The sequence below is a fragment of the Poecilia mexicana genome, unplaced genomic scaffold (genome assembly GCF_051168715.1).
Source record: "Poecilia mexicana isolate PSO_F unplaced genomic scaffold, ASM5116871v1 scaffold_8, whole genome shotgun sequence".
In the NCBI taxonomy this organism is placed as follows: Eukaryota; Metazoa; Chordata; class Actinopteri; order Cyprinodontiformes; family Poeciliidae; genus Poecilia; species Poecilia mexicana.
In genome coordinates, this window is record NW_028263377.1 from 2,156,619 (window position 1) to 2,181,378 (window position 24,760).

The window sequence follows — 24,760 nt, forward strand, 5'->3', positions numbered from 1 at the left end:
GGCTTTGTGTGTGTACAGATCCAGGCTACCCTTATGGGTAAGCATCAATGAACTGTGATCAATGATAATCCCTGTGGATTTTGTACCATTCCCAGGAGTAAAGTAAGAAAAAGAACACAAAGGCCTTTAGTTTTCTGTGTGTGTTCAATACGAGTTGGATTTTACCTTGGGGAAAAGGGCGAGATGAGCTGTCTCTCTTTCGCCCAGCTGATGGTGGGTGGTGGGATACTTTGAACGTCACATGGCAAAACAATATCCTCTCCCTGGATCACTGACATCCTCACAGGCTCTCCTAAACCTCCAGTGCCACCAACTCCAGGCTTAGGTCGGACTGGGAAAGAGACCAGTGATAAATTTAGAGGTGATTCGAATATGTGTGACACTAACATCCCAGCTAGATATGTGGTTTGAATACTGCATGTCATAGTACAATAAACAACTTAATGTCTCTATAGATAATAAGCTGGTTACCATAGACTGTGAGCTGCACCTTCCTAGTTGCATATCCCGCTGCATTGGTAGCTGTGCAGACAAACTCTCCAGTCTCGTTTCCAGAGGGAGAAGTGATGAGGAGGCTGCCATCCAAATCCAAAGAGAAAGCTGGACCACCCAAGTTTAGCAGCTCCCCACCCTAAAAGATTAATGGTGAGGACAGAATTCAATGTTTATTTCATTTAATCGTCTTGTCAAAACACTTGTTACCAAGAGTGATGAAATTTATTACTCAATTCCCTGTCGATATTAAATAAAAACGCTGCTATTAAAACAACGTTGCTCTTTCAAGTAACTAAACATAAACACAAAGGTTATGTCAGGACTCTTTTGTGTATAAACAGCATGGCTCACAGGTGACTCAACTATTTTGACTAATATTACAGAGAGAAGCAACCCGAAGAGAATCTATTGCCCCTTTCACTTTCACAGCAAATCCAAATCCAGTTTATTTATAAACTGGATTATAAACTTGTAAACAGCAAGTTAGCCCAAAGTGCTATACAGAAATAAGATAAATAGAACAGAGATAGATACCAACACATAAAGCAAATATTAAAAGACTCATAACATTGGGACAATAAAAAGATCATGTCAATTCACACTAGACTAAGCACTATTAAAAAAAAGATGTGTTTTTAAAATACACTTAAAAACAGGAAGCAAAGACTTTTACAATCGAGAAAACTATTGAGGAAAAAAGTTAGTTGTGAATTACAGAGAAACAAACAATGGTGTATGATTTACAGATATTTATCCTAGAAACACTTAATGTAGGAGTTATTGTGCTGTATCTCATCCATTCTGTAGTCTCCAGAGAGCTTTGGAATATTTATTTTAATGGAGACATGTTGTTCTTACAGACCTTGCTCCAAGTGATGTCCGGACTGGGTTCTCCACTGGCACGGCAGGGCAGAGTTATAGGTGTTCCTTCAATTGTGCTAAATACTTGAGGCCCATGCTGAATTGTAGGGATAACTGTGGAGAGGGGGTTAGCTGATGTTAAAACATTTCTGTAGTTATCGTTGTGCGATATATTTCTTGCACATAAACGTACCATAGACGTAAACGACAGTCGTATGGTTGGTGGCCCCTATAACGTTTTCAGCCAAGCAGGTGTAGTCGCCTCCATCATCCAGCTGAACTCTCTCAATATGCAGACTACCATCTCTCCTCACTGTGACATACTGGTCTGGGGTCACCTAGAAGATTGCAGAAGGGGGAGTTTTTAAATAACCAGAAGCTATTTGCGTGCAGGAGCAAGAAACTATGCACTTTTTGTTTGTGTTCCCACCAGGCCATAGTTGTGGAGCCACTGCCTTTCTGGCAGTGGATTTCCAGCCAGCAGCACGCAGGGCAGAGTGAGCTGCTGGTCCTCGATCACACTGATAACAGGCGGACTCATCGCAATCACAGGTTTAACTTCGAAGAGAAACGAGACAAAATTTGAAGCAGAAAATAAGTTTTGATAATGTTTGTCCTTATATCTGATGCCATGCATGAAAATTGTTTTGAATAACTTCAACTAAGGTTGAAATAAAAAAAAATGTAATTTTGCCCAAAGTGCAGAAAACATTGATTGTAATCAATGTAGGCAACTGAATATAATAGAGTAAAAGTACACATTTTCGTATAGAGTTAAATAAAAAGCAAATGTCTATGTTCCCCTTAAGGAAAGCAGATGTATTTAATTTACCAACACAAGGATGAGCAACATTTTCCCAGAGGGCTAATTTAACTCAATGAAAGGGATCACTGACCTTCACAATTACTTGGAACATGGACACAGTATGCATCTATCAAATAACTATCATCTTTCAAAAACACAGAGAAAGATTTGCTCCATCTGTATGACAATAAGGAGATAACTACCAGACTATTCTACCAAAAAATATCTATTCGGCCAGACAGCCTGGCGGGGAAACACTTTCCTCACCTTGTTTTTATGTGATGGATGAAAACTTTGACATGTTTTTATCAAAAACACTGTGAACAAAGTGTTGTATTTAATACAATTACACAATTGGCTCAATTATGTTTCTAGCTTAAGTAGGATTAATTAGAAATGGACAATTTGTATTGTATTTTGGTTGCAACTGGATTTGAAATTGAATCATACTGCGTTTTACTAGATTGCACTATAAAGATCCTTCTTCACTTTATTTTCATTTGAGGATCAATGCCATACGAAAACTACAGGAGCAAAATGTGAGCGTAATGAACACTGTAGCTGCGTCTGTCAAGTTCAATGCAGAGGTGGGTAAAGTAATCTTCATACTTTATGGTGCTAATAAAACATCTGTGCATGTGCTTCTGCACTGGGTGTTCATATCCAATGAGGTAATTTAACTGGTAGGGGAAAGGCAGACAGTGGGGTGTGTAATATATGTCATATGGTTGTGTGTTTGCACTTTCTAACCTTTGGCCCACATTTAAGGACTCAACGTGTTTCCACTGCAGAGAAACTAATGGTGGCTAACAAGGCACATGTGTTCCCACACATGCATTGAAGCATGTTAATAAACTCACTGGACTGGGTAAAGGCCAAAACATGCAAGCTCACTCTGAAACATATACTGTAATTTGTTCCTGAAAACTACCTGACCATAAAGAGGAATTATGACAACTTAAGGTTATATTTTTCAGAAAAGAATGAATGTTCTTGGATCAATATCTAAAGTGCTTACATGTCACCCACATTTACAGACACATTTTTAGCTTCTGTTAAATAGATGTGATATTAGACAAATGCCCAATGACACATAGATTTTTGCAAGAAAAAATCTGACATTATCAACAAGATCTCCAGTAAAATCTTAATTTTTCAAATAAAAAGACAACTAGTTGTTGAGTTATTGCAAGAAATAAACCGTTACTGCAAAATTAGATTCAAAATTTTACTCTACAAGCAAACCACACCACACCACACAAACTTTGTCTTAATAAGACTGAATTCTGAATTCAGAAGAACAGATGCAAATATTATGGTCCCAACATTAAGAAATCCAAAGAATTTATAAAGATGTGAGCATTTTGATTACAATAACTAGGACCAGATAAAACAGATAAAAATATTTAAGTGCAACCAATTTTAGGTATTTGTTAGCAGTCAGTCATCTTTAATTCATACATATCCTCACTTAACGTAAGAATATGTGTGACAGACAATAACCTTAGAGTTAAAATACCCTTTTCTTTTAAGACACACAAATAAATACAATATAATAATTCAGACATTTTATAAAGCGATATTACCAAGTCCTGTCACAGTGATGCTAGCCTTGGCTTGGATCTTCCCAAAGCGGTTTTTGGCTTCACAGATGTACTCCGCCTCATCCTCCACCCATAGATCTGACAGATAAAAAGGAACAACTTGAACAATTTGTTTTTGACTTTATATGAATAAAACTGACTTAACAGACTTACTAAATATGTATAGGTCCCCTTTTTTCTGTTTGACAGTGCTATGTGAGTGGGCTCGGTTAAACAGAGAGGACCCGTCCTCCCTCCTCCATGTGACTTGCGGCTCAGGATGCCCGTGCGCTTGACAGGACAATGTCACGTTGGAGCCAATGTCCTCTACTACATTTGATGGCTCAAGAGTGAACTTCGGTGTAGCTGGATTGGTCAAGATTAAAGAAAAGTAATGATAGTGATGAGCAATGACATCCTACATATGAATGGAAACATTTATGCAAACGTATTCAGAACAATTTCTACTCCAGGTGTGACCGGTGAGGTGAGAGGTCGGAGAAGGAGTTAGCAGCGGTGGTTAGCCACGCTAACCCGAATTAGCAAAACGCACGGTCGGAGTATTCCACACTTTCACTTTATTTCACTTTGTCCATGTAAAGCCAGATCTCTACGACACTGAACTTACATTATCTTATCATACATGAGAAAAATAACAAAAGTTGCACCCCTCTGCACCTCAGAATCACCGATATTTCTCCTTTCTAAAATATCAAGGAAGCGAGTTCTTACTCGGTACAAGATTACAACAAAAGAAAAGGGAATAGGCGCCCCCTTGAGGTGATACCTACTCAACGCTAGGAACCTCGCAGTAAAAATGATTGTTGCACAGGGTTAAAATAAGGTTGCTCAGCATCTACTGATAGCAAACTTGTTTAAAAGTCAAGAATAATTTGTTTTTATTCGTTAACATTTTCAACTTCAGTTTCATTCTCCTTCTAAATGGATAGAAAAAGTGTATCAGTTTTCCAATGATTAAAGTCTTTGATAACAGTTGAATTGATCTAACAAAACGCTGAAAAAATCCCAACCACATTCAGTTCACTAACATCAACTCACTGAAGAAGTGTTTCCTAAAGTGTTTAACCTCAAACTCACAAAATAGCAGCAGTAGAGATATCAGATGCCAATTATAGTTGAAATTTAAAACAATTGCTAAAACAACTAAAAGCCCAAATGAAAAACAAATAAAAATACTCAGATATACAGGTTTCATCCAATCATCACAATTGATGCTATTACACTACTATAAAATTTTGCTTTAGTGTAATTTAATTTCCAGACAAAATTGTAAATGAATTGCCATATGAGATTCTGGCTTCTACTCTGGGAACCACTGGCATAAAATATCCGAGAACGGGAAAATATGTCAACAACACCTTCTTTTAGAAAACAGCTGGCTGCTCAATTGACTTATATTTGGCCACAAAGCTATTTTATGACATTATGCATCCAAATCCACTGAGAAATTAAAGTCTGGACTGGAATTTCCATTTACCCCACTGAAATTTCAACCTTGATTTGTACATTCAAAGAAGATTTTGTTATTCTCTCTACAGAGGCAAAATCTGCAGTTTCCATTCATATTTTCTGCTAACTTTCTACATGAAGTTAGACTGGATGCTGACAATGATTACAAGAACAAGTAAGATACATTTTTGGTGCAGAATACAAAAAGAAAACAAAACATTAATGAAGCACAGGCAATTTCTGGTGGTAATGTATAAAAATACAAAAGATTCCTTTAAAAGTCAAAAGACGATTTCAGAATAGTCACCAATTCATACCTCCAACATCAAGACGGATCTTTAGTGAGGAGGAACCAGCAGGATTTACGGCCACACAGGAGTAGTCTCCAGCATCACCCAACTGGGTTTGCTTTATGATAAGTGTTCCTCCTATTTTGTCCACCTCCAACAGATCCGAGGAATGGAGCTGAATATTACCTAGTAATCACAGCAAATGTAGCAAGTATTTTGTATCAGCTTTCAAAAGTCAGTTTAAAATTTACAATGCAAGACCCAATACATTTATTCAGACTATGTTCTTCATTATTTCTGTAAATTAAGTAGTTTAAGTCTCCCTCAAGACTTATTTCTTCTATGCATTTGTCCAGTAAACATTAAATACATTTTTATGCTTTTAAACTGTTACCTTTGTACCACCAGATCTCAGGCTGAGGGATGCCGGATGCTGAACAGGACATCGTTGTGATTTCTCCAATGTTACTGAGTATTTCTCTTAAGACTGCTAACACCACAGGAAATTCTAGGAAACAATGAAGTGTAAAAAAAAATCAGACAAAACACTAACACAGCAGGAACACAAAAGAGGCTAATGATTTGAATACTCACCAAAATAGGCGAGAATAGAGGTCATCGTGTCGGTACCAGCCTGGTTACTGGCCAAACAGCCATACACTCCTCCATCCTTCTTCTTTGTGTTTCTTATAACCAGAGTGCCATCAAGAGTCATCCGGTGTCTAAAAATCAGAAACATGATACAAAATTATAGATTTTACAAATTTACCAGGGAAAATGGCAATACTAACGATCTAGTCACTCCATAAAAATATTCTTAAAAGGTTTTTATTTGGACAAAAAATGATGATTTATATGCTAAACTTTGTATATTGAACCATTTTCATAAAGCTAACACTTTGTGCACCGAAACACTATAATCTATTGAGTAATGTTGTTTCTACACAAGGCATGCAAAATTGGTTAGCATGCATATAAATTTGTCTGTCTTTGGTTCAAGTTATGCTATACGTCATTGGTTCAGTCTAACCTCTCACCCCTGAATACACAAATTTGAACATTTTGACATACAACAGGCCAGTGCGACAAATACCTTTAAAAGTAAAGAATGAAGAGATATAAAAGGTATATAAATTTTTCCAGCAAGTTACTATGAAAACTAAATTCTCATGTACTAAACATGAAAACTGTTTTTGGAGACTCTTCGCTGTCACCATGTGAGAGAATGCTGGTAACGAGTCCAGGAGAGTTTGCAAGTACAAGAGAGGCAAGCAGAATACTGAAATCGCATTTTTTGCCTTTTGTGCAAAAAAAATCTGTGGAATGTAAAATTAGTAATATTTTTAGGGTTATGGTGAAATGAATTAATTTACCTATTGTTTCCTGTAATAAACATGTCATTGTGGGTCCAAACCAGACGTGGTGGAGGATAGCCAGTGGCTGAACACCTGATCCTCACTTCATCTCCCATCATGAAGGTCTGATTTCGAGGCTCCACTGACACCCTGGGTGCCTCTAAACAAACAACAAATGTTTTAATTATTCAGCAATTCAGTCAGAGCGTGAGACGCAGGGTGAAATTCTAAAATAAAACTTGCATATTGAAATACTGGAGTTGGTCTCTGCTCTTGGGAAGATCAGGGGAAGGTCTTAAACACATTTCCATGCAGGGACAAGGGTTATCCGCTTACACAGTGAATTTAGTTCCAGTTACATGATGGAGCAGAGCCTAAAATTTTATGGCCACTGTCGCAAGAGGAGGGATGACTGCTAAGATCACTAATATTATTTCACAGCATGTCTTTCTAATACTAAAACAGAAAACAATGTGGAATCCAGAGAATCTGGAGCTGTCTCTACAGACCCTCGGATTGATTCATGATGGGAAACCGTTCCCTTCTAAGATGTGTTTTATCTATTATATTCTCACTGGCAATTTTATCGCCAGTGTTTCTTGCAGAAGAGTGATGATTGGAATATTCTCAATGCACACAGCACTAACATGTGTTAATCCAACATGCTGAGGACAAATTCAACAGAAAAATGACCCTGCATAATGTTTTAGATTCTGTGTTATTATCTTTTCAGGTTTTATTCTCTCTTTAGAGCAATCTTCAAGGAAAAATATTTGGGCTCAAATGGTTAAAATAAAACAAACCTGTCAAAATACATTAGTTGTGAAGGAAAATATTTTACATTTTTGCTTCAGCATCAGTCACAGAGGATGCCACATTTTTAAAGATATGCAGGACATTCAGCAGATGGTGCAATGAAATAACCATACTGTCCACACACATTGAAGACTAAGAAACACAGTAGGACTGTCAAATTCATCATCTAAGTATTGGACGGAAGCAAATAGTGGGAAGGAATGCTCCGGTCAGATGAGACCAAAATTACACCGGAGGAAATCCTACTAGAGATTGAAAAATACCCAAAACTGGGATCCAGTAATAACACTATTACTACAAGAGCTACCACAAAAGTAATAGTGCTTAGATAAAAGCAAACAGGAATGTTTGTGTTTGAATGGCCTAGTCAAAGTCTGTCCTTAATGAGCAGTGTAATGGCTTGACAATTTTTATTTTCTTCCTGAGAGCTCGACTGATTTCTTTTGATTTTTTTAATGATGCCACACAAGGAAGCAGTGTGCTCGAGGTGTTGCCTTACAACAACTAAAGTGTTGTGAAATAACATACAAAGGAATGATATCACCTTGTTTGCTTTACCAAAGTGTTCAATAACACATTACTCTTAGGGTGTAAAAACTTCTGAATTTGAAGTAAGTAATAAAATGTATTCGTTATTTGAGCATTTAGCAAATATAAAATGTTTAAAAGTTGTGATTAATCTAGAACAGGAAATGTTCAGCAGAATTTACTGGCAGATAATAAGAAAAATAAAGTTACATGTCTTTTCATATTGTATAAGACACATAGCTACAAATTCAGCAAAACAAAGTTTGGCTTTAAGCCTACTTGGAGCAGAAACCCCTTCTGGGTCTTTCTGGTGTGAGTCAACCTGCCCTACTTCAAAGCGAGGTTAATCACTAGGATATTACTGACGAGGGGCAATTAGAAAGGACCTGGGGCGTACCAACAGCTGCTTCACAAGGAGAAATAAATGACGTAAAGAACTAAGGACCACAGATTATGTAATAATGTGGTTGAACAAAAACAATTGTGACTCAATAACAAGAAACTACTGCACAGTTGAGGAGATAAAGGATGAAATCCTGAAAGGGCTTTTTTTTTGTTGAATTCAGGACATATTTATCACCTTGTACTGTGAGATACGTCCGATCTGTGGTCTTTCCTCCTTCATTAGCAGCAATGCACTCATACCAGCCCGAATCATCCGGGGTCACATTGGACACCTGCAGTGAAAGGTTGGCAAGGATGTTCCCCCGTGGGTTCAGACGAGCATCGTATCCCCCTCGCAGCCAGGTGAGGTTGAAGGCAACAGTGCTGACGACTTGGCAGGTGAGGACAGCATGACTGCCAGGTGAGACGGTAACATTCCCTTCAACAGTGATGGCAGGAGGCGGTTCTAGAGAGAAAAGTGAATGCTGTAGTTATTTTATTTGGATACTGAATTTGGAAAAAGCATATCCTCTGACAGGTTTTATTCTTTTAGAGTTTAAATGTTTGACCCTAACACGACCTCTCTCACCTGTAGGGTTTCCACAAAGTTCAGTTCTGAATCCAGTTTAACTTTCGTACTCATCATTCACGCTTTTTCTGAGATTTTCTCTTATGTTGATGACATTCATCTCTACATCCCTTTAAGGCTGCCATCCCAAGTCTGTGTACTCTGGGTTGATGTGTAGAGGCTAAAAGTTCTGCAATCACTATGCAGTAATTTTTGTTCTGTAAAGCTAACTATTTATTTGTAAGTTAAACATGTTAGTATTTCAACTCTTTTGAAAAGCCATTTAAGCAACACCACTTGCATAATATGCTTTTTTCCTTAATAATGGGTCTTGTGTGAGTATGTTACATATTGCAACAAATATTTTTAGAAGTGAAATGGTTAACCATCAGTTGCTAAAGTTGGTAAATTTACTATGAAAAAGTTATTCAAGATAACCAAGATTCTTACCAGCAGCTTCACAAGATCTGACATAAAGATGCATTGATGCACCAAGTTTCATATTTATTTGTTTAGATTTATACATGGTCATATGAAAAGAGGTAAAACATTTTCTGTATTACTGAGAGTCTTGGGATGTTGGCTTACCTGACACATCCAGGAAGGTACGAGCTCGTCCTGTTCCAGCGCTGCTAATTGCAATGCATTCGTAGTGGCCTTCATCCTTCAGAGTTACCTTTTCGATTTCCCATGACACGCTATCTGATTCACTGGAATTAAAAGTCACAAATAAATATAACAAAAAAAGGATGAGAAGTATTTAATGTTATTTATTTAAGAAAAAGTCAACACAGGGTCTGAAAGCTGGACCGTCATTCAGCTGAGTACTACTCTGTATTTTTAGTACTTTACAGCCAAACTTTTTGCAAACAAAAACTATGTTTCAAAACTAGATTTTATTTGATGGTTGAAAGAAAAATTTAAAATGCCCATCTTTTACATGTGCGTACAATTTCAGTGGTTAAACCTTCAACTTCAGGCTTACATCATCAACTGTGAATAGTTTGATAAAGTAAAGCTATATTCAAGAAATTAGAGGAATTTTGAAAAGTTAATTCATTTCAGAAACTGAATTCACAAAATTAAACAAATTATTTAGATTAATTCCTGGTACACTGACATTTTCAAGTCTTTCTTTCTCTTTGATGATTATTCACTTACAGTTAAAGAAAACACAACATTTAAGATTAGAATATTGCATCAGACCATTAAGAACACATTTTTATACAGAAATGTGTACTCCATGAAAAGAAGGCTTAAAAAAGATACTTATAATCAGACAAACACCTGAAAGTATATTCTAATTTAACAATATGTCACCTGAAGAGTTGGTCTACTCCAAGTCGCTTTCCATCTCTGCTGAAGCGCTGAGTAAATGGTAACAAACTCTCTACCTGGCATCGGATAAACCCTCTTCGGAGGTAATAACCGCTTGTGGTGGCTGGCATTACCACCTTAGGTGCATCTGAAAGAAAAGCAAAGTAACGAAGAGGCATTTAACAGGGAATAAACAACATTGTTTCTAAAGGAGGGTGAAAAAGCACATCGCTCACCAGGTACAATGCTGGAGAACGAGACACTGGAGACTCTCTGGAACACAAAACCCTGGCTGTCATATCCCGTAAGCCTCAGGAAGAAGGCCTCGTTGGGAGGGATGAACTCTGTGATGTTCCAGAGGTTGTACGGCTGTCGCTCTGGGTAATACCTGATTGGCAAAGTTTTGATAACTTCGCCAGTGATTGTGAGGAGCTCCAGCCGGTCAGGCCGAGCAGGAGGGGAAAGTCCAGTGGTGTTCAAAAGGATGTGAGTGGGAATACCTGGGAAGTGGAGATCACTGGTGTGAATAAACAAAACTAAATAAACAAGTAAAGCCTTGAAAGGTTGGCTTTCCTCACCTTGAACTGGTCTGCTGATTGTCATTTTAAAATCCATTGTGGGTTTTCTGGAAAACCCGGCACGGAAGTCGATGGTGCTGAGACCTGAGATCCGGACTGAGTGCCTCCCTTTACTTGATGTCTGCGACCATAACAGAAAAACATTGGGTCATTTTTAACTTGACTGAACTGATAGGAAAACAACAGAACAAGCATTCAAAAATCAGATTTTTGCAATGTATTTTGATGAACATAACAGTTTAATTGAAATAGTTGTTGAATCAAAAGCAACACTGAGTGGTCTGATGACAGACTGGCAACCAAACAAGCAGAGACAAACTGCAAGAGTGACTAAGTCCCTGTTCGTATCACCTGAGCTTATAAAACATCCACACCTTGGGGTTGACCGGTTTGGACTGAAGCTCACACATAAGATAAGCACAATCACTATAATCAGAGTGAATAATGAGGTCTTCAAGGGTTGGAGGTCTCTTGAAGTTTGCAGAAATAAAAGATAGAATAATTACTCTGAAGTACATGTTTGCGAGAGATGGAAACTCCTCACCTCGGTTGACGGTGTCACACTGCAGAGGAAGGCATGAATTCCTGAACTGTCATTTACTCCACAATTGCTCCAAATGAAAGAGAATGTTTGGAATCTCTGTATTTTACGATGATTACCAAACGCAACATAATCACACCGTACAAAACAGTGGAGAGGCAACAGGCAAAGGAATGACTGAGCTAGAGAAGAAACTTACTTTATTTTAATACGCACTTTATTCAAAAAGACTTAAACAACATGAAGCATCATTATGCTTTACAGACATCAGCTGGGAAGTTAAAGCTTGGAGACAAATTGGTCTTTTAAACGGACAGCGACCCCCTACCCTATGCATATCACCAAATTAGTTAAAGTAGATTAAAGGAGAGCTGGAAAGAGTTTTAAGCTAAAATCAAATGAAAGAAAAGCATAAACTATTCTTGTTGTAAAGATTTTTTTCACACTGACTATTGAAAGAACACTTTTCTGTAATACCACCTCCACCTAAGATGGCATTTTAGTTGTTGGTTTTATGCTGATCAGGAAAAAACGTACCTATTTCAACTAAAATAAAAGATGTCTGAGTTAAGTTAAGACCCCTAAATGTTAGCATTAGGGGTCTTAACACTCAGTAACTTTGACAATTTAGTCCATTGGGTGTTTATTAATGTCTAACCAAAAAACATATGCATAGATAAATAAAAAAACCTAAGACCCTTTAACTAGAAGACAATTCACATCTACTTAGCCACAGCATCCTTTTAACAAGCTCAAATTGGAAAGACAAAAGGCAATTCAGCCCTGGCATTAACAATATGTCCTGCCATTATGAAGCAAAGTATGTTAAGTAGTGATGAGTCCTGCTGTAATAGCAGCCACAGAGTTTTTAGGTGATTGTATACGAGGGCAAAGGTCGTCTAAAGGTCATCATTTTAGCAAACAAAGCAAGAGTCCTCTGTCATTAAAACGGCTCATTTCCCATTTTCTCAGAATTGAATTCAACTCAGACTTCATGGATATACTCAGGGTTTGTTGTGCCTTTTTTTTTTTTTCTTTTACAGAAAAAACACATTACCAACAGCAAATCCTTCAAGAAACAAAGGCTTTGACAGTATAAGTATTTAAAAGTTAGCCCAGAAAACATTTTTAGATAAAAAAAAAACAACAATCTTCTTAGTTAGGTCTCAAGGTTTTTTTTTTTTACTTCTATGCTAAACTGAGTTTATTTGGTTGAAAAGTAAAGAGTACAGCCAATCTTAGACATTAACTGAAGGTCTAAATGCAAAGCTGTTTTAGCTAGCAGTAGGATGCATTAAACACCATGAGTCACTGTGTCTCGACACAGGACTTGTTGATTACTGTCCAACCACTTTTAAAAGGCAAAACAAAAAACTGTACTAGATCTGTACAAACAACTGACCATCAGTGCTGCTTTATTTTGGTAATAAAGGGACCAGTAGTGTAGGAGAATGAAGGTCAGTTTGGAAATTATCATTTTTGCCGAACATTTAACAATGTACCTGTCAAGATTCAGGTTTGTGGTGAGGTGAGATGAGACGCAGGCAGGCCCAGGATGATGATGAAAATAATGAATTTTAATAAGTCCAAAACAGAGACGGCACAGGGAACAGACTGACGACATAGCACACGACGAGGATCCGACAAGGAACACTGACAACAGGTGGGGCTAAATACACTGGGAGGGTAATCACAGGAACGACACACAGCTGGGATCAATCAAGACAGAGACTCAGGGGAAAACAGGACTAGACAGACAGAAACTCAAACTCAAAACACAGAACCTAACAGTACCCCTCCCTCAAGGGGCGGCTACCAGACGCCCCAAAAAGGGCACAACAGAAAACAACCCATCAGGGTGGGCGGAGGGGCGACGGACGGAGGGCAAAAGTCCATAACAGACAACCACCCATCAGGGTGGGCGGAGACCCAGGAGGCAGACCTCTCGAAAGAGGTCCGGCGGGCGTCGCCGGCGCAGGAAACGGAGTCCCGGAGACGGGTCCGGCGGGCGTCGCCGGCGCAGGAAACGGAGTCCCGGAGACGGGTCCGGCGGGCGTCGCCGGCACAGAAGGCGGAGTCCCGGAGGCGGGTCCGGCGGGCGTCGCCGGCGCAGGAACCAGAGACGTGGAGCCGGGTCCGGCGGTCTCCTCCGCCGGCGCAGGAAGCAGAGACGTGGAGCCGGGTCCGGCGGTCGTTCCCGCCACCGCAGCAGGAGGCCCTCGGGCCCGTGGGGCCGGCTGGAGGCCCTAGAAGGCCGGCAGAGAGGCCAGCCGGCAGGAGGCTCGGACGGAGCTGGCTCGAGGAGCTCGGGAAGCTGCGCACCGGCAGCGGGCTGCACACATGCAGACTCAGGAAACTCGGGGGGAGCAGACTCAGGAAACTCGGGGGGAGCAGACTCAGGAAACTCGGGGGGAGCAGACTCAGGAAACTCGGGGGGAGCAGACTCAGGAAACTCGGGGGGAGCAGACTCAGGAAACTCGGGGGGAGCAGACTCAGGAAACTCGGGGGGAGCAGACTCAGGAAACTCGGGGGGAGCAGACTCAGGAAACTCGGGGGGAGCAGACTCAGGAAACTCGGGGGGAGCAGACTCAGGAAACTCGGGGGGATCGGGGTCGTCCGCAAACTCAGGGGGCGGAGCCAAAGGGAACTCGGGAAGCTCGGGGAACGCTGGAGCTGGGGACTGCCCGCACGGAGCGGACTCGGGAAACTCTGGGGGCGGGGGGAGCAAACGCCGCCTCGGTGCGGGGACCGGCGGCAGCGGGGACTGACGATGCCATGGTGCGGGGACCGGAGGCAGCTGCAGGCTGTGGGAGTTTCGCCCAGGGGCCGGGACCTCCGGCGGCTCAGGGCAGCGTTGACGGCGTGACCCAGGGGCCGGGACCTCCGGCGGCTCAGGGCGGCGGTGACGGCGTGACCCAGGGGCCGGGACCTCCGGCGGCTCAGGGCGGCGGTGACGGCGTGACCCAGGGGCCGGGACCTCCGGCGGCTCAGGGCTGCGGTGACGGCGTGACCCAGGGGCCGGGACCTCCGGCGGCTCAGGGCTGCGGTGACGGCTTTGCCCAGGGGCCGGGACCTCCGGCGGCTCAGGGCTGCGGTGACGGCTTTGCTCCACTCCAGGCAGGGGGATCGCCAGCCGCGATCCCCACAGAAGAGCTCCGCCACAAAACTCCTCCAAGGGGACCGCTCCAAAACACCGCCAAGCGCTACTCCGTCTTGTCCGCATGACGCGTCTCTCACCTTCTGTTTGGTCGGATCCTACTGTCAAGATTCAGGTTTGTGGTGAGGTGAGATGAGACGCAGGCAGGCCCAGGATGATGATGAAAATAATGAATTTTAATAAGTCCAAAACAGAGACGGCACAGGGAACAGACTGACGACATAGCACACGACGAGGATCCGACAAGGAACACTGACAACAGGTGGGGCTAAATACACTGGGAGGGTAATCACAGGAACGACACACAGCTGGGATCAATCAAGACAGAGACTCAGGGGAAAACAGGACTAGACAGACAGAAACTCAAACTCAAAACACAGAACCTAACAGTACCTTTTGATCATGATTTAACTGCCTTGAAATAAGGAAGGAACATGAACATTAATTAATTACACATCAAGCTTTTCTCTTAATTTTTTTAAATGGTTATCTCTGCTCTAAAAATTGCTAGAAGCCGAGAAATTTTTTTTGTAACTGCTCAGGTGAGGAGTAAAGCGTTTACCTTGACAGACCACATTCCTGGCTGCGGGTCCTTGATGTTGACAACTTTGGCCGAGTTGGGAATGTGCAAAAGCTCAGTCAGGCCATCAGCCTTCCCCAAGAGTTTTCCTGAAAGTCAAACAAATATACAGATGCAATTATTTACTTATTCAGCAACTTTTATGGCATAAAGTTTTACAACTTTATACCACATGATAGTAAGTTAAACATTAAAATGTGACATTAAAGAAGAAAATTTTAAATTCCATGATGTGTTGTAAACATTAGTCCAAATACTGTAAGTAAAAGAACATGTGTAGAGTATATGTATCCCAGATGTGGAAATTCCAGGGAGTTACTCAAACCTTTAGCTGTGTAGGACTTCAGTTTTAGCTATTAATTCCTTAGTTGTTGAAAATTATTCCTTTTAGCAATCTAATGTCATCTCTTCCATCAAACTGTTAAGTGAAATTTGCCATAAAAGCAAAAGTGTCTTGATGTAATTTTTAAAGAAAACATGTGAAAATCCCTGGAGTTCAGATAATATAGTTTCCCCTTATGTTAAAAAAAAATTAGGCCTTGACTTGATCATTCCTTTCGTCAAACTTAAGCTAGACTCTTGGCTTCCTTATTTATCTCTGGTACTGGCAAAAACTATCTGCTCAACTGAACCTCTGAGCCTCTTCTTGTCTCCTTTCAAAGACAGAAACCCAATATGTAATTCAGTTATGAAGGAGATGATTATGGGATTTATTTCCCACTGAAGAGTTTCGCTGACTGCTCTGCTCTGTCCAGATTCCTGCAGACTGACTGACTGACAAAAGGAGAATTTTCATGAGATCTAGCAGAAAATCATGTTTTTCAAAAGCCAATAGCAGCAGCTGTATCCCCTGTATCAAACCTTCCTCTTTGAACTTCTTTTCTTCCCTTATGTCTATACTACTCTTTCAGACTTCTTTCTGGAATTACTCTTACATTTTTTGGAAACAATGGGAACAAAATCCTACTGCTGAATTTACACCTTACATAAGCATGAGGGTAAATTTTGCTAAATTACTGGCTTCTAGTGTATTTCAAGTTAATTTTAAAAACAAAAGCAGAATTCAGCCACCATGTCAGCAGAGTGAAAATCTTACCCTGAGGAGTTTTTATCTCAATATCAGGTGCTGGGCCACTGAGAGCCACCGTAACTTCTTTTAGGCTGGGATCAAAGGGCATCTGCCAGGTGTTGCTGACCTGACTGAAATGATCAGTGGAAAGCAGGTTGACCTTTGAGGACTGCACAGCCTCCTCTACCCATTTAAGAACCTGTTATGCAAAGGAAAAATGTTAGAAATGTTGATAAAAGGTTGACCACTTGTGCTTCTATTAGAAGGTGTAAAAAAAAGGTAACTACTGACATAACACTACTAAGCATAACTTAAGTTTAAAAGAAAATCTTTCTAAGAGCATAACTTAATTAAGTAACATGTCAGCTATATGACACATAAGCTTTTTCTTGGAAACATGAAACTCTTTATCAGAAAGATTTTTGCATTCCTTGCATGCCGGGCCCATAATTCCTCCACATCCCGAATACCCAGTGGCTATTCTAACCATGTGATGTGTGAAAGCATCTGGCCTTCCACATTCACTGACACTTTAGGTAAAGATGGGTATGAAAAATGGTAACACATGTTTTAAAATATTAGTTTAATATGGGGTTATGGTTCATCTTTTCACGGTTCAATTTAAAGACGACTGTGAGCGATACATATTAGGATCCCAGATCTAAAACTAATTCCCACTAGGGATGTGCAATATGCCATAAAATTCATATCACGTAACATGCAACATGCAACATGTAACATCCATGATTCTGGCAAATGAACTAGTTCCCATGTTTCGTGGGGGAAATATTTGGTTAACCCCATGCAACTTTGGCAAATAAAAACAAATGTTTCCTAGATCCACACGATTTGTCGTCCATGAAAACGGGAATAAACACAAGGAGTTTTTGAAATAATAATTAGTTCCTATGTTATATACATAGCTCAAATTAAGATCAAAGCTGATCTCTAGGCACTTTACAAATAAAGATTCACAAAAAAAGTTGTTGTTTTTTTTTACTATTGAGAGTAAATGGTCTGAATGTTCTCTGTGGAACTAAAGGCCTTACTTCCTTTGTATAAATTCCTCTCCAAAAGTAATAAAACTGCAGAACATTTAAATTTCATGCACTGGCTCTTTTCACAATCCAAGACTGTTGATTTACATTTTGGAGAGGCTGAAAAGAGCAATGGTATGCATCAATCATTAAATTTTTTCCCATGCACATTAGATGTAGAGTCCCTACCGGGACATGGGTTGTAAAAACCGCCTGAAGTCATTTAATTTCCAAAACTTAAGTGAAAAAAACACTTTGTTGTGGTTAAATCAGGTCTAAAATCAAATGATTCACTCACACTTAATATGCAGGTTAGTAGCAGTGCAGGGCCATGCAGTAATTATCCTCTTACCTCATTGACCTGTTTCTTATCTAGGTGGAAAACTTGCCCAGAACTTGTAGAGGCAATCTCCTCATACACCTTGTAACCAATATGATTCCTATCATCACAATCACCCGTCAGCACAAACACTACCTGGAATAAAAATGTTGGAACAATTAAAATAAAGTTTCTTTGATTCTGAACTTAAAGAAATTTCCGTTTCATTAAATTATCTCCAAACCTGTGACTGTTTCTGTTGAATGAGCTGCAGGACTTCATGAGTCAGTTTGTAATCTTTAGAACGGGCATCTGTGAAAACATAAATAAAAGATCCTGGCAAAGAGATCTCCAAAGCGATCTTTATAGCACCGATGCTCATCTCTGGGCAGTCGCCACCTCCCTGTAAGAGACAAAACAGTTTGATCTGTCAGCATTGTTCATCTGCAGTGACTCGTAAGAGTTTTCACACTCCTTGATGTTGTTCTTAATTTGTTGAATCACAACTACAAACTTTAACTTTTATGTGACAGGCCAGCATAAGTATTGCATAGATGTGAAGAGAAGAAAAATATCGCATGGTTTTCAATTACGTTCATAAATTAATATCTCAAGAGTGTGCTCTGTCTGATGCACCACACGTTTGCATCGTTCTGTTTTTATTAGCTCAGGTTTACGGCTCCTCTGTGTAAATACGACTGTCTTAAACACACGTTTGATCTGTTCAAGACTGTTGATTTACACATCTTCACGAGGGATACAGTGGTTTGTCTCTCCTTCTGGACGATTAGCCAAGTCTGAACAGAGAGGTAGGAGGCTCAGATCATCAATTGTATGAAAGGTTAAAAATGTATGTAGAGATGTACTGTGTGCTTGTGGGGATTTATTGCCCATTTGAAGTCAGTATGTTCTTTTCTTGTACATCAATATTGTGCGTCATTGTGCTTCTTACTTGTACAAAGCTTGATCCTTAATGTTTTCTGTTGGTTTTCATGTATTTTGTTTGAAGCATTGTTATGCTCTGTTTGTATATCCCTTCTTCCAAAACAAATTTCTCCCATGTCTTATAATTTCCTCAGTCTGTTCTAGAAAACTAAAAGAAATACTGCCTACCAAAGTAAGGTTTCTTCCGTTATTTATGTCAAATGGTGCAAGGCTATCAGAACCAAAACAAGCAGAAATGCAAATGTTGCAAACAGCCAAACTATGATACACCTTCAGCCTGAGACAAGTGAACTCCATTTTCTTCCATTTGACAACTTTCTCTTTTTGGTGTACCTCATCATTTTCTTAACATTAAGCCTTATAGAAAGGCCGCATTGTTACTTTTACATACAGTTCTGGCTTTTGTCTGAAACAAAAACCCTTCTTGCAACATTCTCAAGCAAAAGGAAGGAGTGTGGATGTTAAGAGGGGAGTGCAAGAATTACAGACTGAAGAATAAAGCTGTGACAGAAAAAGGGATTGTTTTCATGCTGCACTCAATCTATTCAGACATAAGTTTGAACACAAGTCATGCTAAATATGCAAGTTCCTTGCCAAAGTCTTTCATCAAAGGCTATTCAGGGTTTATCTACCTTTGTTTAACATATTTAATTTGAAGCTTTTATACTTCCTTTAATTTATCCAGAATACTTGTCAAACAAGCTCATTTTGGCATTGAATGATTTATGTCCAGCTGTTGAATTCTGCTGTTTAGGCATTTATTTGTCTTCCAGCTGGAGTTCCTTTTTAATGCCAAGCTTAACAATACTCTGTTATGCAATTACCGACTTGTCAGGCTTACACTTTCTTTCAAGCCTTGTTTTTGGCTTCCAGTGGAAAATAACTAAGTTCTGCAACAGCTCATAGATCTTCCAACCCAGACGTCTGGTATGATGACTGCAACTTTCTGTATTCTTTTTATGAAGTCCAGGTGACCTGAGCATCCAGGCTACAGCTGCTGTTTCCTTGGATAATGCAAGTGTCTGAACCCACCTGAACGTACAACTCTCTAAGCTCATGCTGGAACTTCTTTGGGTCTGTTGTGATTGTTACGGGTCCAATCTCTGCAAGAAAACACAAATCAATGGGATTAATGGAACAATAGCCTCAAGATGTGTTGGAGTATTTTTATCGTTTTACATTGTTCCCAAGCCAACTATTGGTTTTGCCAAGTGCTCGTGAATGTCCATATTAAAATGTCAAAGTTTGAACTGCTGACCGGGAAAACTTTATGGAATAAAAAAGATTTTATTAAGCAAGAAAAAGGTAGAGGGAACTATAAAGAAAGTAATAATACTAATATCAAAAATATGTAGAAGGTTTTAAGACATTTTTACTTTTTTAAAAAGCCAAGTAATTATGCAGTGACAGGTTACTGTAAAAACCACTACTATAACTCCACTGTGTACTGATATTGTTTCAAAAGACAAAAATACCTTAGTCTTAGCTTGAATTAAGACAAAACTAACTTACAAATACCTTTTCAGCAAGATATAGGAGCTTCTTATAAGTCAATAATTAATGAAAAAAATTTATTGTTATAAGTGAAATAATGTGCCAGTAGAACAAACACTTTTTCATCAATATTAAGGAATTGTGGATTTAACACAAGCTTCTGTATCTTGCTAAAAAGCTACTTCTAAGTCAATTTTGTCTTATGTAATATGTACTAAAATATTTGCTCTAGAAACTATTTTCACAGTGCAAAGAAATCCAAGGAAATCGATGACATGAAGAATAAAATTCAGACAAACATCGGCTCCAAGAAATTTGGTAGTACATGAACACACCAATATGCACTACTGCACTGCACAGTTGCATCTAAAAGCTGCAGGACAGCAGTTCTCAAGGACTGGACAAGGAGAACTTTGGTCTACACAATCCTCACTTTCATGTACAGAAACCAATGCAAGGACACACTTAAACTCAACGCCTAATTTGGAGTAGCTTTTTAAATCCAAAACTGGAGTGTGGGATTAATCTGTGTGACCCTACTGATGCAGCAGGAAAGTGTGCAAAACACCTCAGTGACAGACCTCAGCTCAGGTTTAAACTCAAGACTGGTTTGCTATGAGGCAGTAAAGCTAAAAAGTAAATGACTGTGCAGTTCTGATGGTGGTCTTCCTCTGCCGTATAAAACTGCAGTACTGCCTCACAGCAATAACATCTCTATTTTACATATGCTACTGTTTATAGTCGCTTTTGTTTCTCAGATGTTTTATTGGCTGATGGGCAGTTAAGATGTCTCCCGAGTCAAACTAGGTGACTGCAGCAGCTGCAGCTGCGCTAAAGAACGAGACTGATGATCGTTTGCAAAAAAACAGCAGACGCACACAGAGCAGTTCTGCACATGCAAGCAGATTGAAACACTGGAAAACAAGGGTTCTCTTGTTGAAAATGGGGCAATTACAGAGAATCCCTGACTGTTGAGGAAGGATGCAGTTTTAAAAACAGCCTGCAAGATGTTGGTTGACTGCTACGTTTGACGTACTGCTAAGATGATTTGCCATTTTCCTTATCCTCTAATCATCTTTTCAAAGTTGAATTTACGAGATTAATTTATAGGCAACATAAACAGCAAGGATTCTGTTGGCATTCCAGTTTTATAACATGCATTATTTATTCTTAAAAAGCACTCATATTGTGTAATAAAGAAAAAGGAGAAAATTGCATTTGCTCCCAATAATTCAACTACTGACACTGCTGTGAAGCCTTGAGGAGCTTTTGTGGTGATCAAAGACATTTTTAAAAACCAGTAGGGAAATTAACCTGGCTGCTAAGAACAGAACTTGGATTTGAAGTTAAACTTTTCAGAGATGGAAAAATTGACACCTCTTCCTTTAGGGAGAGGTTCCCATGGCTGTCGTAATGATTCTTTAGACTGTTTTGGCTTGTTGCCTCAAACCACAGCCACTCTTTTCAGCACTGCCAGTGCGGAAAACCCGGTAAAAACCCATGACCTCGAAACAGCATGAGCTGAAATAAATCTGTTTAAAACTCTCCCTAGGTAATAAATCCTGACTCTGACATATGAAGACAATTGAAGTTTGATTTTTATAGTGTGTTTGTCTACATTCTTTGGTTATAGGAATCATTATGAGCTTTCCCAATAACACCACACCAAACAGCTACGCATATTTGCAAATGTGAAGTTCTTTCAGCATTTGTCAAATGCTCAGTAGTAAGGGGAAACCTCAGACATAGAACTAAAACTAGCCACACAAACAGGATTTGATTCTAAAAGAAAAATCACTGGAGTTTGCAAAATGCAGGTCAAAAAGTTAGGTTTTGGTCTTATCAAACTGGAGCAAGTTCTTCAACACATTTCAGAGGTGATCACCTGTTGACACCATAGATGCATCCTTTATCATCAGGCAAAATAAATATGTTCAATAACATCTACAGCTCTGTCAATCAGACTAAGAGACATTTTATTCAGAAAGTGCCTGGGCGCTTCTGTTTGTGCCCATCCAGCTTTTAAGGAGCAGGGTCTGGTAAGCCAGTGTGTTGGTTGTTACTGCTGCCTTCACATCGGTAATAAATATGAATTTTGAGTTAAATATTCCAGACATGGAACGGTTCACAAGGACAAAAGGTTTAAACTCACTGCCCTAGATGGCTATTGGCAAATTTATGCAGACTTCTGGATACATTTTTTTCAATATATGCTTTTTCGTACAACTCCATAGGTGCTGATGGTCAGGCAAATTAATTAAACATGAAAGAATGTCTGAAAAAACAACAACAAAAGAAAGTGATTACAGCAAACTAAACAAAATCAAGTCCTCCATTACATCCTGTTTTCTTAATCTGGTTGTGGAGCTAGTTGTTGACACAAGAGGAAACGAGATAAACACTCGAAATCAGCAGCCTCAACTATCACTAAGACATTTGGAAGTATTTATTTGTAATCTCTGCATATAAAGCATCCATCTACAAAGCACATGCACACCTAAACACAAAAGGAACATCTAATGAGTTCAGGCAACTTTCCAGCGGCAAACTGAGTTTCACCTCCTCCTACATTCAGGCTTGAAGTGATTTCAATTAGTCGAATATTTACTGGGCAGCAGGCACAACATCAGCAACAAGGAAAGCAAATCATAAGAACATTGCATCCCATTTAACCCATAGATCAAAACAGGTTCCAGCAAGAGGAGACGCTGAAAAAACATCTGGTGACCAGAATCAGATGATTCTAACACTTGGCAGAGTTTGATCTGTGATCATCTGTTGAGAAATGAAAAGTCTGAGCTTTTCTTTGATCAGTGAACACACCACATCTAAGCCCTCACAGACTGTGTTGATGTCATCATCAAGTGTGGAGGAAGACAGGTCCAGTTATTTTTAGAATAATCAAGGTGCTTAAAAATTGAGTTTTAGGAAGTACAAAAACTATAACAAAGTCTTTTCTGCAAAGATTCTTAATGCTTATTCAGGCTGCTACCTCTGAGACGGGTCAGACTTCAGCAAACACCAATTTTGCTGTAACATGTTACAGCAAAGTTGTTCCCACATTATCTATTTGATATTTAATGTGGACACTCATATCAGCAAATCACTATGATTTCCTGCTTGTGTGAAGTTGTTTGATGTGCTGAAACAACAGCCAACATAAAAAGTACAGAATGCAAAATTTAACAGGAATGTTGGCACAGCTAAATTAATTAGCTTTTTCTTTTGTTCACTAAAAGTTCCAATCAATACTCTTAAGATTTTGTATAGAATAACATACTTGGGTAAAATTCTAAGAAAATTATTTAAATTCTAAGAACTTTCCTAGTAGACACTAGAAGATCATTGCTACTCTAACCATTTTTTTACTGGTTTAAGTAACAAAACGAATCTAAAAAGTTTTACAAGTATATTCTGTTTTAAAGTCAAACAGCCTACCTCAATTTTTTACCAATTGGCTCTTGGAATATGCTTGTTTCTTGGAACATTGTTTGGGATTTCTAATAACATTCAATTTTAAATTTATTCAGCAAATGTAAGATAAAGTATGAGTAAAAGTAACATAATAAATCTTAACTGTCCAACAAAACTGCTATAGGACTTGCATGCTAAGAGGCTTTAAAGAAACAAGCCTTCTGCCAGTCTGCTGACGCAGTGTAAATTTTTGCCAAAAAGAGATTGTCCATCATATTGACAGCTCTGGAGTGTAATAATTTAACAAACCCCACAGAGAAAACACATGTGAAACAGCACATGAAGCCACTAGTTTCAGGCAAAGTGTAAAGCAATAAACACGTTACACAGAATCCAACATGTCCTGAGACACATGATGTATCTTAGGGCAAGTAGGAGCAGAAGCAAAGTTACTCAATTGTAGAAAAACAAAAAATAAAAAAATTCAGAGATCTAATGTTGAAAACATTTTTACACACAAATAGTATTCATTTCTCCTAGTACACACCAACATACAACAATAAAAGACTAAGAAAACTAAGTTATGTCAAAAAGTAAGAACAATCTGGGAATATATATATATATATATATATATATATATATATATATATATATATATATATATATATATATATATATATGTATATAGTTGCTTTCTCAACCTGTTTTTTTTTTAAAACAGAGATCTGATCCCTAAGAAAAAATTAGTTCAATATAGACAGATTTACTGGATCGCTAATGTCTAAATCTGCCTTTTTCACTTTCCCAAACAGGAAATTGCGAAGTCGTAAAAACATAAATGCCAGCTTTATTCAAAATGCACATGTGCCGTTTTAAATGGCATAATTCTGTGGATAAGAAGTGGTTAGTCTGTTGGGATAATAACCTCTATTTAGTTTGAATGAAGTCTAATTATGTCTGCTGTTTGGTGACTCAACCATATTCCTGTTGCTATGAAGCAATAACTACATTTGGAACTTAATCAGCTCCCTGATAACTCTGTTCTTTTTCATTTATGTGGTGTAAGCTTTAATTTCTAGGTCACTTTAATCATTAGGCATATTACTTTATATTGTTCAACTTTTCTGAGATGTTCTTCTGTTTCTTCCACCATC

The 24,760-nt window shown here is 39.1% G+C and overlaps 1 protein-coding gene across 1 annotated transcript in view; it reads right to left on the minus strand.

The window, feature by feature from the left end:
* hmcn1 (hemicentin 1) overlaps window positions 1-24,760 on the minus strand; it is an 80,992-nt gene that overhangs the window by 44,363 nt on the left and 11,869 nt on the right. The window contains exons 2-22 of the mRNA XM_014980318.2: window positions 19,731-19,801; window positions 17,998-18,156; window positions 17,787-17,909; window positions 16,425-16,596; window positions 15,311-15,417; window positions 11,051-11,171; window positions 10,709-10,972; window positions 10,476-10,620; window positions 9,744-9,865; window positions 8,784-9,053; window positions 6,878-7,019; window positions 6,099-6,226; window positions 5,899-6,012; window positions 5,532-5,690; window positions 3,919-4,110; window positions 3,748-3,843; window positions 1,787-1,914; window positions 1,550-1,694; window positions 1,358-1,470; window positions 472-631; window positions 166-331 (exon numbers count right to left, since the gene is read on the minus strand). Of these exons, the coding sequence (XP_014835804.2) occupies window positions 166-331; window positions 472-631; window positions 1,358-1,470; window positions 1,550-1,694; window positions 1,787-1,914; window positions 3,748-3,843; window positions 3,919-4,110; window positions 5,532-5,690; window positions 5,899-6,012; window positions 6,099-6,226; window positions 6,878-7,019; window positions 8,784-9,053; window positions 9,744-9,865; window positions 10,476-10,620; window positions 10,709-10,972; window positions 11,051-11,171; window positions 15,311-15,417; window positions 16,425-16,596; window positions 17,787-17,909; window positions 17,998-18,156; window positions 19,731-19,801 (3,097 nt within the window). The remainder of the gene's footprint in view (window positions 1-165; window positions 332-471; window positions 632-1,357; window positions 1,471-1,549; window positions 1,695-1,786; window positions 1,915-3,747; window positions 3,844-3,918; window positions 4,111-5,531; window positions 5,691-5,898; window positions 6,013-6,098; window positions 6,227-6,877; window positions 7,020-8,783; window positions 9,054-9,743; window positions 9,866-10,475; window positions 10,621-10,708; window positions 10,973-11,050; window positions 11,172-15,310; window positions 15,418-16,424; window positions 16,597-17,786; window positions 17,910-17,997; window positions 18,157-19,730; window positions 19,802-24,760) is intronic.